Source organism: Scyliorhinus canicula, chromosome 8 (genome assembly GCF_902713615.1).
Source record: "Scyliorhinus canicula chromosome 8, sScyCan1.1, whole genome shotgun sequence".
In the NCBI taxonomy this organism is placed as follows: domain Eukaryota; kingdom Metazoa; phylum Chordata; class Chondrichthyes; order Carcharhiniformes; family Scyliorhinidae; genus Scyliorhinus; species Scyliorhinus canicula.
This window is the reverse complement of record NC_052153.1, coordinates 81,673,643-81,687,743: the sequence shown is the minus strand read 5'-3', so window position 1 is coordinate 81,687,743 and position 14,101 is coordinate 81,673,643. Positions and strand designations below refer to the sequence as shown.

The 14,101-nt window shown below is 48.5% G+C and overlaps 1 protein-coding gene across 4 annotated transcripts in view; it reads right to left on the bottom strand.

Annotated features, from left to right (window-relative positions):
- Window positions 1–9,166: 9,166 nt before the first annotated feature.
- The window catches only part of LOC119970352 (terminal uridylyltransferase 7-like), a 114,525-nt gene continuing 109,590 nt past the window's right edge, over window positions 9,167–14,101 (bottom strand). For 3 of the 4 annotated variants that reach the window (XM_038804819.1, XM_038804821.1, XM_038804820.1), the window contains exons 27-29: window positions 13,787–13,857; window positions 13,331–13,373; window positions 9,167–10,325 (exon numbers count right to left, since the gene is read on the bottom strand). In XM_038804819.1, coding sequence (XP_038660747.1) covers window positions 10,252–10,325; window positions 13,331–13,373; window positions 13,787–13,857 — 188 coding nt within the window. In that variant the 3' untranslated portion in view covers window positions 9,167–10,251. Of the gene's footprint in view, window positions 10,326–11,779; window positions 11,789–13,330; window positions 13,374–13,786; window positions 13,858–14,101 lie in introns of all 4 variants that reach the window. The other variant, XM_038804822.1, reaches the window with a different exon arrangement.

Sequence of the window (14,101 nt, the reverse complement as noted above, 5' to 3'; positions counted from 1 at the left end):
TCATCTGATTGGTGAGACCAATAATGGAGCGATTGCAGCCAATCAGAAAGCTTCGTGGTAAGACGTGTCCCGCCTTGTCAAGGTTACAGGACCAAAACAAGTGTTATGTAAGGAGTCAGACAGCGGGCTGAAAACTGTCCTTTCCAGAATTTAGCTTACAATTTGAACTGTCTGTAACAATAATCAGAAACACTTCAAACTGCCTCTGCTTAACCGATAACTGTTGGTTTAAAATTAGAGTCGGGACTCTCCATACGTCCACTACATATCACGTTTTCCTCAGCATTCTCACAATAACCGCTAATATTCCCCAATCCTACCCTAACCCCGAATATTAATTTCTTACCCCCCCCCCCCATCTTAATCACTGATATTAACCCCAATCCCACCCCAATCCAATTTGCCCTAACCCCGAAGGAGATATGCTGAATTTGCGCAGGACACTAGTTGGGGTATTGTGTACAGTTCTGTGTGCCCCATTATAGGAAGGATATGAACACAATGGAGCCAGTGCAGAAGATATTTACAAGCATGGTTCCAGGGATGTGAGACTTTAGTTATGAGGATAGATTGGAGAGGTTGGAATCCTTGAAGAGAAGAAAGCTAAGAGGAGATTTGATCGAGATGTTCAAAATCATGAGGGGTCTGGACAGAGTCGATAAGGAGAAACTTCCCACTTTCAAAAGGATCAAGAACAAGAGGGCTCATATTTAAAGTAATTTGCAGAAGAAGCAAATGCGATGCAAGGACAAACTAGGAGCCCATCAAACCTCCTCTGCCATTCAATACGATCATGGCTGATGGGACACTTCAATGCCTTTTACACACTATCTCCATAACCCTTTCCGTTATTGTTAATCAGGAATTTATCAATTTTTGCTTTAAACATACTCAATGACTGAGCTTCCATGGCCCTCAATGGAGGATAATTCCAAAGATTCACAACCCTCTGTGTCAATAGATTTCTCCTAAGTGGCATCCCCCTTATTTTGAAATTGTGCCCCCTCGTTATAGGCTCCCCAAATCTTACAATTTACCTGCATCTACTTTGTCTATTCCTTTTAAGTATTTTGTACGTTTCATTGAAATCCTCTCTCATTTTTCAAAACTCTAGAGATAACAGGCACAGTTTGCCCAATCTCTCTTCATAAGACAGTTCCGCCATCCCCAAACAAGTCTGGTGAACCTTCATTGCACTCACTCTATGGCAATAATATCCTTTCTGAGGTAAGGGGACTAAAACTGCACAAAGTACTTCAGGTGCAGTCTTACCAAGCTTCTATACGATTGAAGCAAGAACTCACTATTTCTGTAGACAAATCCTCTTGTGATAAAGGCCAACATTCTATTAGCCTTCCTAAAAGTTTGCTGAGCAGAGGAGTGTGCCCCCGGTCGAGGGCTAGCTGTACTCTGTTTCCGCACCCGTGGTTGACAGATCGAAAATCCAGTAGTTCCCCTTGGGGGATGAGGGGCGACTTGGTGTCGGGCACAAAGGAGTCTATCGCCTCACTACAGATGGACTCAAAATCATCCCCTGTACCCCCCACCGAGCAGCTGTCCTCCTCCGGCCTTCTGAGACTGAGTCCCTTGCCACATTGAGTGTGATGGATGGCATGGACCCACCAACTAGCCCTGGGTCTGCCTCGTTCACATCCCCCAGATGGGCGACAGGGTTCATTGTGGGCTCCTCTTGGGGAACTGGTAGAGAGGGAGGTGGTGGCTCAGACCTCCGTTCCTCTTGCGATGCCAGGCCATCAGACGGATCCGGGAAAAGCTTCAGAATGGAGATGGAAGTGCCTGGCATCAGAGATTGGGGCAGAGAGGGGGAGTCCTCCACGCCACCACTGCCCAATTGCCCTGAGGTCAGGGAGCTGCCGCAGCCCTCTGGCTGAGTCATTGGGGGCTATGCTCGCACCCGGCCAAGAGGCATCCGGCTCCCTGGGGGTGGGGGGGGGGGGGGGGGGGGGGGCGGCAGCTGCGACAGCTCAGGGGTGTTTTCAGTTTTCTTGTGGGAGTCAAGGGTCGGGGCACCAACCTCTGGGGGGAGGGGATCGTGATGTTTTACTTCCCCCCCCCTTCCAAGGAGTAGCACCGCTTACTTAGGGGTGACTTAGGCAGAGGAACCCTCCATCCTCACCTCCCCCTGCCCCCCTTTCCCTCAAAAATCTGCCCCAGGCAACGCGGTTCTGCTGATCTATCCACTGGCTCGGACTTGTGCTCATCACTTATTTTCACAAGTAGGGAATTAGCTAATAGGGAATTACGTAGATTCCAACCAGAATGGGGAGATCTCGCCTTGTACATTCTGGGACGTGTTGAAGGCAGTGATCAGAGGAGAATTAATATCGTACAGGGGCGACTTCCGGTTGCGGCTATGCGGAGCTAAGCCGCACGTTCGGCAGCTCCCGCTATTTAAGGATTTTTGGGCCGATTTGAGGGCCCCAAACGGCGCTGTTTCGACGAATCCCGGTGGGGGAAGGTGTCTAGAGGAGCATTCCCCATAATTTATGGTGCTCACCTGGAGTGGGGCAAAGGAAAAAGCTGCAGCAGCTCCCAAGAAAAGCGGGGGAAGAAGGACAAAATGGCAGCCGGCGGAACACCCGAGGACTGGTGGAAGTGGGCGCAGGAGCAGCAGGCCTCTCTTCTGCGCTGTTTTGCGGAGCTGAAGGCTGAGCTGCTGGACTCCCTGAATGCGACTACCAACAAGCTGCTTGGGACCCAGGCGGCCCAGGAGGCTTCCATTCAGGAGTTGCAGCAGCAAGCCGCTGAGAGGGAGGAGGCGGCCGCGGACCTCGTGGGGAAAGTGGAGTTGCACGAAGCACTTCACAAAAAGTGGCAAGACCGCTTGGAGGAGCTGGACGTTCGCACGAGGCGAAAGAACTTGAGGATCCTGGGCCTGGCGGAGGGGCTGGAGGGGTCGGATCTCCTGGCGTATGCGACCACGATGTTGAGCTCGTTGATGGGGGCGGGGTCCTTCCATTTGCCCCTGGAGCTCGAGGGAGCTCACAGAGTGCTGGCCAGGAGGCCTAAGGCAAATGAGCCCCCGAGGGCGGTGCTGTTCCATCGATTCAGCGACCGGGAGTGTGCGCTGCGCTGGGCCAAGAAAGAGAGGAGCAGCAAGTGGGAGAACTCGGTCGTGAGAATCTACCAGGACTGGAGTGCGGAGGTGGCAAAGCGGCGGGCCGGGTTCAACTGGACGAAGGCGGTGCTGCATGCCAAGCAGGTCAGATTTGGAATGCAGCAGCCTGCGCGCCTGTGGGTGACATACAAGGACCGGCACCACTACTTCGAGTCCCCGGAGGAGGCGTGGGCCTTTGTACAGGCGGTGAAGCTGGACTCGAACTAGGGCCTGGGGACACACTATGGCCGTTGCTGTTTTCGCTGTTGCTGTTCTTTAACTTTGACATGTGCGTTTTTTATGCTGGTTTTCTTTTTGCTCTGTTTCCGGGTGGGTCTGTTTGTTGGGTATGGGTGTGGGGTATGTGGGGGTTTGTATTTTATATGTTCTCTTCTGTACGGGGCTTGGGTGAAACTGGATTTTGGGGAGCTGCGTCAGAAGGGTGGGGTGTGGCAGTGTGAAAGCGCGGGCTTTCCTCTGGTTTCCCGCGCCGCGGGGCAGGGGGGGCGGAGCAGGCGTGGCCTCTACTGGTTTTCTTTCCCGCGCTGAAGCGGTGCCAAGGAGGTGTGGCAAGAGGGGGATGACCCCTTGCCGGGAGGAGATAGGTTTTGGCGGGAGCTGCCGGGGTCAGCAGAAGTCAGCTGACTCACGGAAGTACCATGGAGGGTGCGTCGCGGCTAGGAGGGGTCCTAGCCTTGGAGGGGGGGGGGGGGGGGTGGGGGGGATACCGGGTTGCTGCTGGAATGGTCAGGAAGGAGCTGGTGTGGGCCGGGGGGGGGGGGGGGGGGGGGTAGAGGAGAGGCACTATCGCCATGGGGAACGGGTCGGGCGGGGCGAGCAGTCGACAAGCTATGGCTAGCCGGCGGGGGAGGGGGGCCGGTTGCCCTCTGATCCGGCTGATTACCTGGAACGTGAGGGGGCTGAATAGGCCGGTTAAGAGAACTAGGGTATTTTCTCATCTGAAGGGGTTGAAGGCGGACGTGGCTATGCTCCAGGAGACCCACCTGAAGGTGGCGGACCAGGTTCGTCTGAGGAAAGGGTGGGTGGGGCAGGTTTTTCACTCAGGATTGGACGCGAAGAACCGAGGGGTGGCGATTCTGGTGGGGAAGAGTGTGGCATTCGAGGCGGCTGAGGTGGTGTCAGACAAGTAGGGCAGATATATTATGGTGAAGGGTAGGCTGCAGGGAGAGAAGGTGGTGCTGGTTAATGTATATGCCCCGAATTGGGATGATGCTGGCTTCATGAGGCGCTTGTTGGGCCGCATTCCGGACCTGGAGGCAGGGGGCCTGATCATGGGGGGAGACTTTAACACAGTGCTGGATCCCCCACTGGACCGGTCCAGTTCAAGGACGGGTAGGAGACCGGCGGCGGCCAAAGTACTGAGGGGATTCATGGACCAGATGGGAGGGGTGGATCCCTGGAGGTTTGGGAGACCGAGAGCGCAGGAGTATTCCTTTTTCTCCCATGTCCATAAGGTTTATTCACAAATAGATTTTTTCGTCCTGAGCAGGGGATTGATCCCGAGGGTGCAGGATGCCGAGTATTCGGCCATAGCGATTTCAGACCATGCTCCGCACTGGGTTGATCTGGAGATGGGGGAGGTGCGGGACCAGTGCCCGCTCTGGCGCCTGGATGTGGGGATGCTGGCTGATGAGGTGGTGTGTAGGAGGGTCCGGAGAAGTATTGAGGGGTATCTTGATACCAATGACACAGGGGGAGGTCCGGGTGGGGATGGTCTGGGAGGCTCTGAAAGCAGTGATCCAGGGGGAGCTGATCTCCATCCGGGCCCATAGGGAAAGGGGGGAGAGGGAGAGACTGGTGGCGGAGCTCCTGGATGTGGACAGGAGATACGCGGAGGCACCGGAGGAGGGGTTGCTGGGGGAACGGCGTAGTTTTCAGGCCAAATTTGACTTGTTGACCACCAGAAAGGCGGAGACACAGTGGAGGAGGGCGCAGGGCGCGGTATAGGAGTATGGGAGAAGGCGAGCAGGATGTTGGCGCATCAGCTCCGTAGGCGAGATGCTGCTAGGGAAATTGGTGGAGTGACGGATGGGAATGTAGTGCAGAAGGGGACAGAAGTAAATGGGGTCTTTAGGGACTTCTACGAGGAACTGTACCGGTCGGAACCTCCGATGGGGAGAGGGGGGATGGAGAGCTTCATGAACATGCTATGTTTCCCCAAGGGTTCAAGAGGAGCTGGTAGAGGGGCTGGGGGTGCCGATAGAGTTGGAGGAGCTAGTCAGGGGGATTGGACAAATGCAGGCAGGTAAGGCCCCGGGGCCGGGCGGGTTCCCGGTGGAATTTTATAAAAAGTATGCAATCTGGTGGGCCCCCTGTTGGTGCGAGCCTTCAATGAGGCATGGGAGGGGGGGCTTTGCCCCCGACGATGTCGCGGGCACTGATCTCTCTGATCCTAAAGCGGGATAAGGACCCCTTGCAGTGTGGATCATACAGGCCTATCTCGCCCCTCAATGTTGACGCTAAGTTGCTGGTGAAGATCCTGGCAACCAGGATAGAGGATTGTGTGCCAGGAGTGATACACGAGGATCAGACAGGATTTGTCAAGGGACGGCAGCTCAACACGAATGTGCGGAGACTGCTAAACGTTATCACGATGCCGGCAGTGGAGGGGGAGGCGGAGATAATGGTGGCGCTGGACGCAGAGAAAGCGTTTGATAGAGTTGAGTGGGGGTACCTATGGGAGGTGCTGGAGCGGTTTGGATTTGGGGAGGGATTCATCAAATGGGTGAGGCTGATCTACGCGGCTCCGATGGCGAGTGTAGTTACAAATGGAAGGAGATCAGAGTACTTTTGGCTCTACCGTGGGACCAGGCAGGGGTGCCCCCTGTCCCCCTTGCTCTTTGCACTGGCGATTGAACCTCTGGCTATGGCGTTGAGGGAGTCAGGGAGATGGAGGGGTCTGGTGCGGGGTGGGGAGGAACATCGGGTATCGCTGTATGTGGACGACCTGCTGTTGTATGTGGCGGACCCAGAAGGGGGAATGCCGGGGGTGATGGAGCTGTTAGCGGAATCTGGGGGCTTCTCGGGCTAAAAGTTAAATTTAGGCAAGAGCGAGGTATTTGTAGTACACCCGGGGGACCAGGAGGAGGGAATTGGGAGGCTCCCGTTTAAGAGGGCAGTGAAGAGTTTCAGATATCTGGGGGTGCAGGTGGCCAGGAGTTGGGGGACTCTCCCTAAGCTTAATTTTACCAGGCTGGTGGAGCAGATGGAGGAGGAATTTAAAAGGTGGGACATGTGCCGCTATCGTTGGCGGGTAGAGTGCAGTCCGTCGAAATGACGGTTCTCCCGAGGTTCTTGTTCCTCTTCCAGTGTTTGCCCATCTTTATCCCTAGGGCCTCTTTTGGAAGGATGACCAGCAGCATCATGAGCTTTGTTTGGGCGCATGGGACCCCGAGGGTGAAGAGGGTCTTCTTGGAGCGGGGTAGATATGGGGGGGGCTGGCGTTACCCAATCTCTCGGGGTACTACTGGGCAGCCAATGTGTCGATGGTGTGCAAGTGGGTGATGGAGGGGGAGGGGGCAGCATGGAAACGGATGGAGAGGGCGTTCTGTGGAGTTACAAGCCTGGGGGCCCTAGTAACGGCGCCGTGGCCGCTCCCTCCTACGAGGTTTACGAGTCCGGTGGTGGCGGCTACCCTCAAGATTTGGGGGCAGTGGAGGCGACATAGGGGAGAAGTGGGGGGCTCGATGGAGGCTCCGTTAAGGGGGAACCATAGGTTCGTCCCGGGGAACATTGATGGGGGATTTCAGAGTTGGCACAGAGCGGGCATCAGACAGCTGAGGGACCTGTTTATTGATGGGAGGTTTGCGAGCCTGGGGGAGTTGGAGGAGAAATTTGGGCTCCCCCGGGAAACATGTTCAGGTATCTGCAGGTAAAGGCATTTGCTAGACGGCAGGTGGAGGGATTCCCTTCGCTTCCCACGAGGGGGGTGAGTGACAGGGTGCTTTCGGGGGTCTGGGTCGGAGAGGGGAAGATATCTGATATCTACAAGGTTATGCAGGAGGTGGAGGAGGCGTCAGTAGAGGAGCTGAAATCTAAGTGGGAGGGGCAACTGGGGGAACAGATCGAAGACGGGACATGGGCTGATGCCCTGGAGAGGGTTAATTCTTCCTCCTCGTGTGCGCGGCTTAGCCTCACCGAATTCAAGGTGCTGCACCGGGCCCACATGACTGGGACGAGGATGAGTAGGTTCTTTGGGGGTGAAGACAGGTGTGTCAGGTGCTCGGGGAGTCCAGCGAACCATGCCCATATGTTCTGGGCATGCCCGGCACTGGAGGAGTTCTGGAAGGGGGTGGCGAGGACGGTGTTGAGGGTGGTAGGATCCAGGGTCAAGCCAGGCTGGGGACTTGCGATTTTTGGGGTTGGGGTGGAGCCGGGAGTGCAGGAGGCGAAAGAGGCCGGTGTTCTGGCCTTTGCGTCCCTAATAGCCCGGCGAAGGATTTTGCTACAATGGAAGGATGCGAGGCCCCCAAGCGTGGAGACCTGGATCAATGACATGGCGGGTTTTATTAAGCTAGAGAAGGTCAAATTCGCCCTGAGAGGATCGGTACAAGGGTTCTTTAGGCGGTGGCAACCTTTCCTCAACTTTCTGGCTCAACGATAGGGTACTGGGACAGTAGCAGCAGCAACCCGGGGAGGAGGGGGGGAAGGGGGAGGGAAAAGGGGGGGGGTAGACGATGACTATGTTTGTTCTTTTAATTTTAATTTATTTTTAAGTTCTTTTGTTGGGGTGGGGGGGGGGGGGGGGGGGGGGGTGGGGTGGGGGGGATATGATACATGCGTTGAGGCGGTCTGGGAGGTGTTACAGTTGTTATGGGTTATTTTGTTGCATTTCATTGTTTGTTGTTATATTTTATATTTTCTGTAAAAAATTCCAATAAAAATTATTTAAAAAAAAAAAAAATATCGTACAGGGGCGACAAGGTTAAGGTTGGCAGAGCTGAAAGGCAGAGGCTGTTAGACTTAAATTTTGGAGTTGGATCAGCCGTACACCACGGCCCTTACGGCAAAGAGAAAGAGGCTATAAATGATGTTTTGAGCATGAATCGACAGAGAATACGGTGAGCCAGCTTCGCCGTTCACGAGGGACATTTTATGAGCACGGGGATCAAGCCAGTCGATTATTGTCTCACCAATCGAGATAGCAGGCAGCAACACGGGAAATAGCTCAGGTTAAAGATCGTGGGGGGGGGGGGGGGGGGGGGGAAGCTGGTTACTGTCCCGGATAAGAGTAATGGAGCTTTTGAGGATTTTTATTGCGGGCTATACAAGTCTGAACCGCCAGAGGATGGCTCGGAGATGGGAGTGATACTTTGGGCAGATTGGACTTCCCAGTGGTAGAAAGGGTGAAGAGGGAGGGACACTTTTGGGGTTGGAGGAAGTTAGACTGTGTTGGTTCCATGAAAGCGGGGAAAGCACAGGGGCTGGATGGTTTTCTGGCCGAAATGTACGAACAATTTGTGGCCTTGTTGCCGCCACACATACTGGGAATGTTCAACGACTCTCTGCTGAGAGCCACGCTGAAGTAGGCCTCAATTTCTCTAATCCCGAAAAAGATCCCCTTGAGTGTGGGTCTTATGGGCCTATTTCACTTTTAAATACTGGCGCAAAAATACTAGCTGAGGTTCTGGCAAAATGTGTGGAGGGGTGCCTGCCAGAATTGATTTCTGAGGACCAGGCAGGATTTGTCAGGGGCCGACCGTTGTCATCCAACATCAGTAGGCTTTTGAATGTGGTCATGTCGCCCTCATGTATTATAGACTAATTACGCTTTCAGAAATTTTGGTCTCTTGCTTTTTAAGAGCGTTTCTAAATTTGATAAAAACAAATTGTATAGACATTAGATTGAAATACTTCATTCACAATCTTTAGAAAATTTGGTTATAATATTTTAACTAGGTAATACTCATTTCAGTACAAGTTGTTTATAATTATAGGTTAGATACTTAAATGTTTATGACAAATAAAAAGTGATTATACAATTCAAAATTGCCAGACTTCACCTTTTTTGCATAATTAGAAACTCAGTAACTTTTTCTATGAATTTTATTTGTGTTGCCACGAGACTTTACATACAGTAGTTGAGAGATTTTGAATGTATATTTACCACATATGTACAAACACAAGGTATCTGTCAACTTTTTTTTTTACAAGCATCATTGTTTTAAACAGTGGGCAACTTGAGTAGCAAATCCTCAAAAACATACATTTATTCAAAAGCAACGTAACACAATCATACAGTATCAAGCATATTCAAGATTCCCTTCTCCTGATGTGTGACTTCTGTGGATTACATAAAACATGTTTCTCAGTTGTATTTATTTTTCAAAACCAACATTTTAAAATATCACTGGTACAATAATTCAATTCATTAACATTTTGGATGTAATTTGCAGTTCAAGGCAAATTAATGGAAAATTCAAGATACGAATGTCAATAAATAGAATCCATCCACTTAGCTTTGCCAAATCACCAATGTCTAAGATTGATTTTATTGTTTAGAAACAATGATACATTTCTTCTATTGTTCACATCCACAGTAATTAAATAACTTTTGAATCACTGTTGTGATATTTCCTGTGACAAGTTTTTCTACAAACTTTCCCTCCCGATAAATACACAAGAATGGCACTGTGAAATAAAACAAAATAAAATTCTGGAAATTGAACAGAAATGTTTAATTGCTTTAAAGCAATTTAATTGCTTTAAAATAATTTAACAGTTAAGGTGTCACCTTCTGATCTATTTCATTTGCATAATAATAAGGAAAATTATCAAGTTATAATTTGGTTCACAGGGAAAAAAAATGCCAGATTGGCCAAAAAATTAAAATAAGGCTTGAAATTTACGCTTGATATCACAACACAAGAAACATTTCAAACAAAGAATGTGATCTAATTAAAAACATTACTAATTTAACTCAATAAGAACAGGGATCCAACCCACTGTGGCGACATTTCGATATAACATAAAATCACTCTATTCTTTCAAGAACAAGCATAAAACATTTACTGGATTGCCTTAATTGTGTCAAAACTGCAGAGGATTTGCACAAAGGTGATAATTTACAAACATCAAACTGAAATGCAAATGTTTTCAGCCTCCTTTGAAATTCATTCTGGTTGGGTCCTTTTATGTGGAGAGCTTCCCAGAGTTGAAGAACTTGTTGAGAATTTACTGGTAAGGCCTGTAAACAGATTTATTTTAACGAACTGTGAGACTTTAAATAAACCATTAAAACGTACTAATGAATATTACATTACAATGATTACTCAATTATGCGGAAAATCTAGTGGAGTGCTGTCTTTAAATACAGCCCCCAGCATCTATGAAATGGTGAGGGAAAAAGATTTAAAAAATTAACTTTCTACTCAAAATAACTTGGGTGAGCTGCTGGCTGGAAGGAATAATTTCATACATACAATTTAGATAGATAGATAGAACAGTACAGCACAGAACAGGCCCTTCGGCCCTCGATGTTGTGCCGAGCAATGATCACCCTACTCAAACCCACGTATCCACTCTATACCCGTAACCCAACAACCCCCCCCATACCTTACTTTTAGCACACTATGGGCAATTTAGCATGGCCAATCCACCTAACCCGCACATCTTTGGACTCTGGGATGAAACCGGAGTACCCGGAGGAAACCCACGCACACACGGGGAGGACGTGCAGACTCCGCACAGACAGTGACCCAGCCGGGAACTGAACCTGGGACCCTGGAGCTGTGAAGCATTTATGCTAACCACCATGCTATTTACAATGCAGGAGGCCGCCATTCGGCCCATCGAGCCTGCACTGGCCCTTGGAAACAGCACCCTACTTAAGCCCATGCCTGCACCTTATCCCCGTAACCCCACCTAACCTTTTTGAACACTAAGGACAATTTAGCATGGTTGTCGGAGAGTGGCCCCATTTGAGTGGAGTTCCAGCACAAGGAGAATCAAAGTCTAGTTCTGCCGAACTGGAGAAGCTGGCACAGAAATCGACCATGTCAAACGTTGTTGAGGAGGATGAGAAGGAATAACATACTACAACTACAGTCACATAGGAAGGAATGTCTAACTTTGGTGAGGGTCATTTGATCATACGGCAGGAATGGAAACCTTATTGGAAAGGTTCAAACAAAGAGATGCAGAAAAAATGGATACGAATTTGTGAAGCAACAATACATTTAAGAACTTTGGAGAAGAAACTGATGTTAAAGTGGGACAGAACTTTCCCAGAGTGGAGGAGTTGATTCCTGCTTTAAAATGAGGAGGGGAAAGATGACAATAGTTTTGATGAGGGGCCGGGTCATTGCAAGAGAAGAGAGAGCAACTTCCAATATCAGATAGTCTGGGCGATTGGTAAAGAACTTGGCATCGGTTTGATTGGAATGGAGTCGAGGGAGAAGGATATGTGTCTCGGGGTGAGATGAGCTTGGAGGTATTGTAGTTAGATGGGAGAAAAATAGAGGCTGGGATGTGGGTTCATGTCAATGGCAAGGGTAGCTTGATGGGAGGTTTTGGTCCCTGGACAAAAAGGGTGGGAGAACATAAGAAATAGGAGCAAGTGTAGGCCTTTTCGCCCATCAAGCCTGCTCCCCTAATAAGATCATGGCTGATGTGATTGTGACTTAAATTCCACTTTCCTACCTTTTCATCCTGGTATATTTGGAAGTTTTGAAAGAGATGATAGCAATAACAATATATATATAAATAAAATATATTAAATTTTTTATTGGAAACATTTTCATTTCTAACAATATAATATAATACAGATGTTACAAATTACAATATAAAAAGGAACACAATCAACAGTTAAGAACACAACCAAACCTAACCCCCCAACAATAAACTACCCCCCCCACAAAAAAACAAGTGACTATGATTAACTCTTTAAAAAAGGAAATGAATGGCTGCAATCTCAGGTGGAACCCCTCTACCGACTCCTGATGCTATACTTGACCTTCTCCATATGTAAAAATTCCATGAGGTCACCCAACCAGGCCAAGGCACTGGGCAGAGTACGGGGTCTCCAGCCAAGCACAAAGGGGCTATTAACGAGGCAAAGGTGAGGATATCCAACTTCGCCCCCGTCTGCAGCACTGGAGAGTCCGATACCCCAAAAATGGCCACCAACAGACAAAGCTCCAGTTCGACATTAAGAATCACTTACATGGTGTTTTAGAAACAGACACATAACTTGGTACACGACACATAACATAGGAACATGATTAACTGGCCACCGAGAACACCGCACACTCCTGTATTTTATGATGTATGTATACGCTGAGTTATGTTAAATATCAAGGTTTATCCTTTAGACATTAACATTAGGGGGAGATGGTGGCGTAGTGGTCAGGTCACACGACGAGTAATCCAGAGGCCCAAGTTAATGCTTAAGGGACACGGGTACAAATCCCACCACGGCAATTGGGGAATTTATTTTTTTCTAAAATAAATTTAGAGTACCCAATTATTTTTTTTCTAATTAAGGGGCAATTTAGTGTGGGCAATCCAACCAACTCTGCACATCTTTGGGCTGTGGGGTGAAACCCACGCAGATACGGGGAGAAGGTGCAAACTCCACACAGTAACCCGGGGCTGGAATAGAACCCGGGTCCTCAGCGCCGTAGGCAGAAGTGCTAATCACTGGGCTCCAGTGCTGCCCTCAATTGGGGAATTTATATAAAGAACAATACAGCGCAGGAACAGGTCCTTCGGCCCTCCAATCCTGCGCCGACCATGGTGCCCGCCTAAACTAAAACCGTATGCACTTACGGAGTCCGTATCCTTCCATTCCCACCCTATTCATATCTTTGTCCAGATGCCCCTTAAATACTGCTATCGTACCTGCTCCCCCCACCTCTCAGACAGCACGTTCCATATATTTACCAATAATTATATAATCAATAATTCTAATTAGTTTGAAATTGAAAGATGGCCATAAAATAATCATTGATTTTCATAAAATTCCATCTTGTCACTAATGTCCTTTGGGGAAAGAAATTTGCCACCTGTACCCATTCTGGTCTACATGCGACTCCAGACACACAGCAATGTGGTTGACTCTTAACATAAATAGCCAAGCAAGCCATTCCTTCTCAAGGGCATTAGAGATGGGTAATAAATGCTGGCCGTGCCATCAATGTGCACATCCTATGAAAGAATAAAATTAATAATAAAAGATTAAAGTTTCCAAACCTGGTTGGGAATTTAAGAGTCCCTTTTGTTTTCTCTTCTCCTTCTGCGATGAAGAGAAAAATGTATGAATTAACAGGCAACTAAATTAAGCTCAAGCATAGCTCCTCTTTCCTCCCCTCATCCTCCAAAATCCCTTTTTGCTGTGTTTGAGAAGTTCACAATGTTGAACACCCAACTATTCAATATCAGATATCTGACACTAAAGGTTGTCAATACAAATTTCTAAAATAAAAGCTGGATAGACTCAGAAGGTTTGGCAGCATCTGTCAAGAGAGAAACAAAGTTAATGTTGAGTCTATATGACTATTCTATAGAACTGAAGAGGGATAGTTCTGTATGCTGAGATTATCCAGCATTTTTTGTTTTCAATTTAGATTTTGAGCATCCGTAGTATTTTGCTTTTGTTACTATAATGCAAATTTTAGTCTGTTACACATCATTTATTCTCTTCCTTACCACATTTACTTTGGCGTACTCATTTCCAATACTGGGTGCTGAGGATGCAGAAAATTCAGCACTAATTATACCTGAAGCAAAGCAGAAAAAAACAAAACTCATCAGGTATACATTAGGTACAAAATAAATTCTGGAAATGGCATTATAATTAAAAGTAGGTCTTCAATATAAATTTTCCTTGCAGATGAATTACTACTCAAAACAAAGAAAATATTCCCCTGAATTTTACTGCATCTTTGGACAGATGTTACGAAACAACAACGTAAGACAATCAATTAGAATTATGCCCCTAATTACCAACAGCTTAATTCAAAA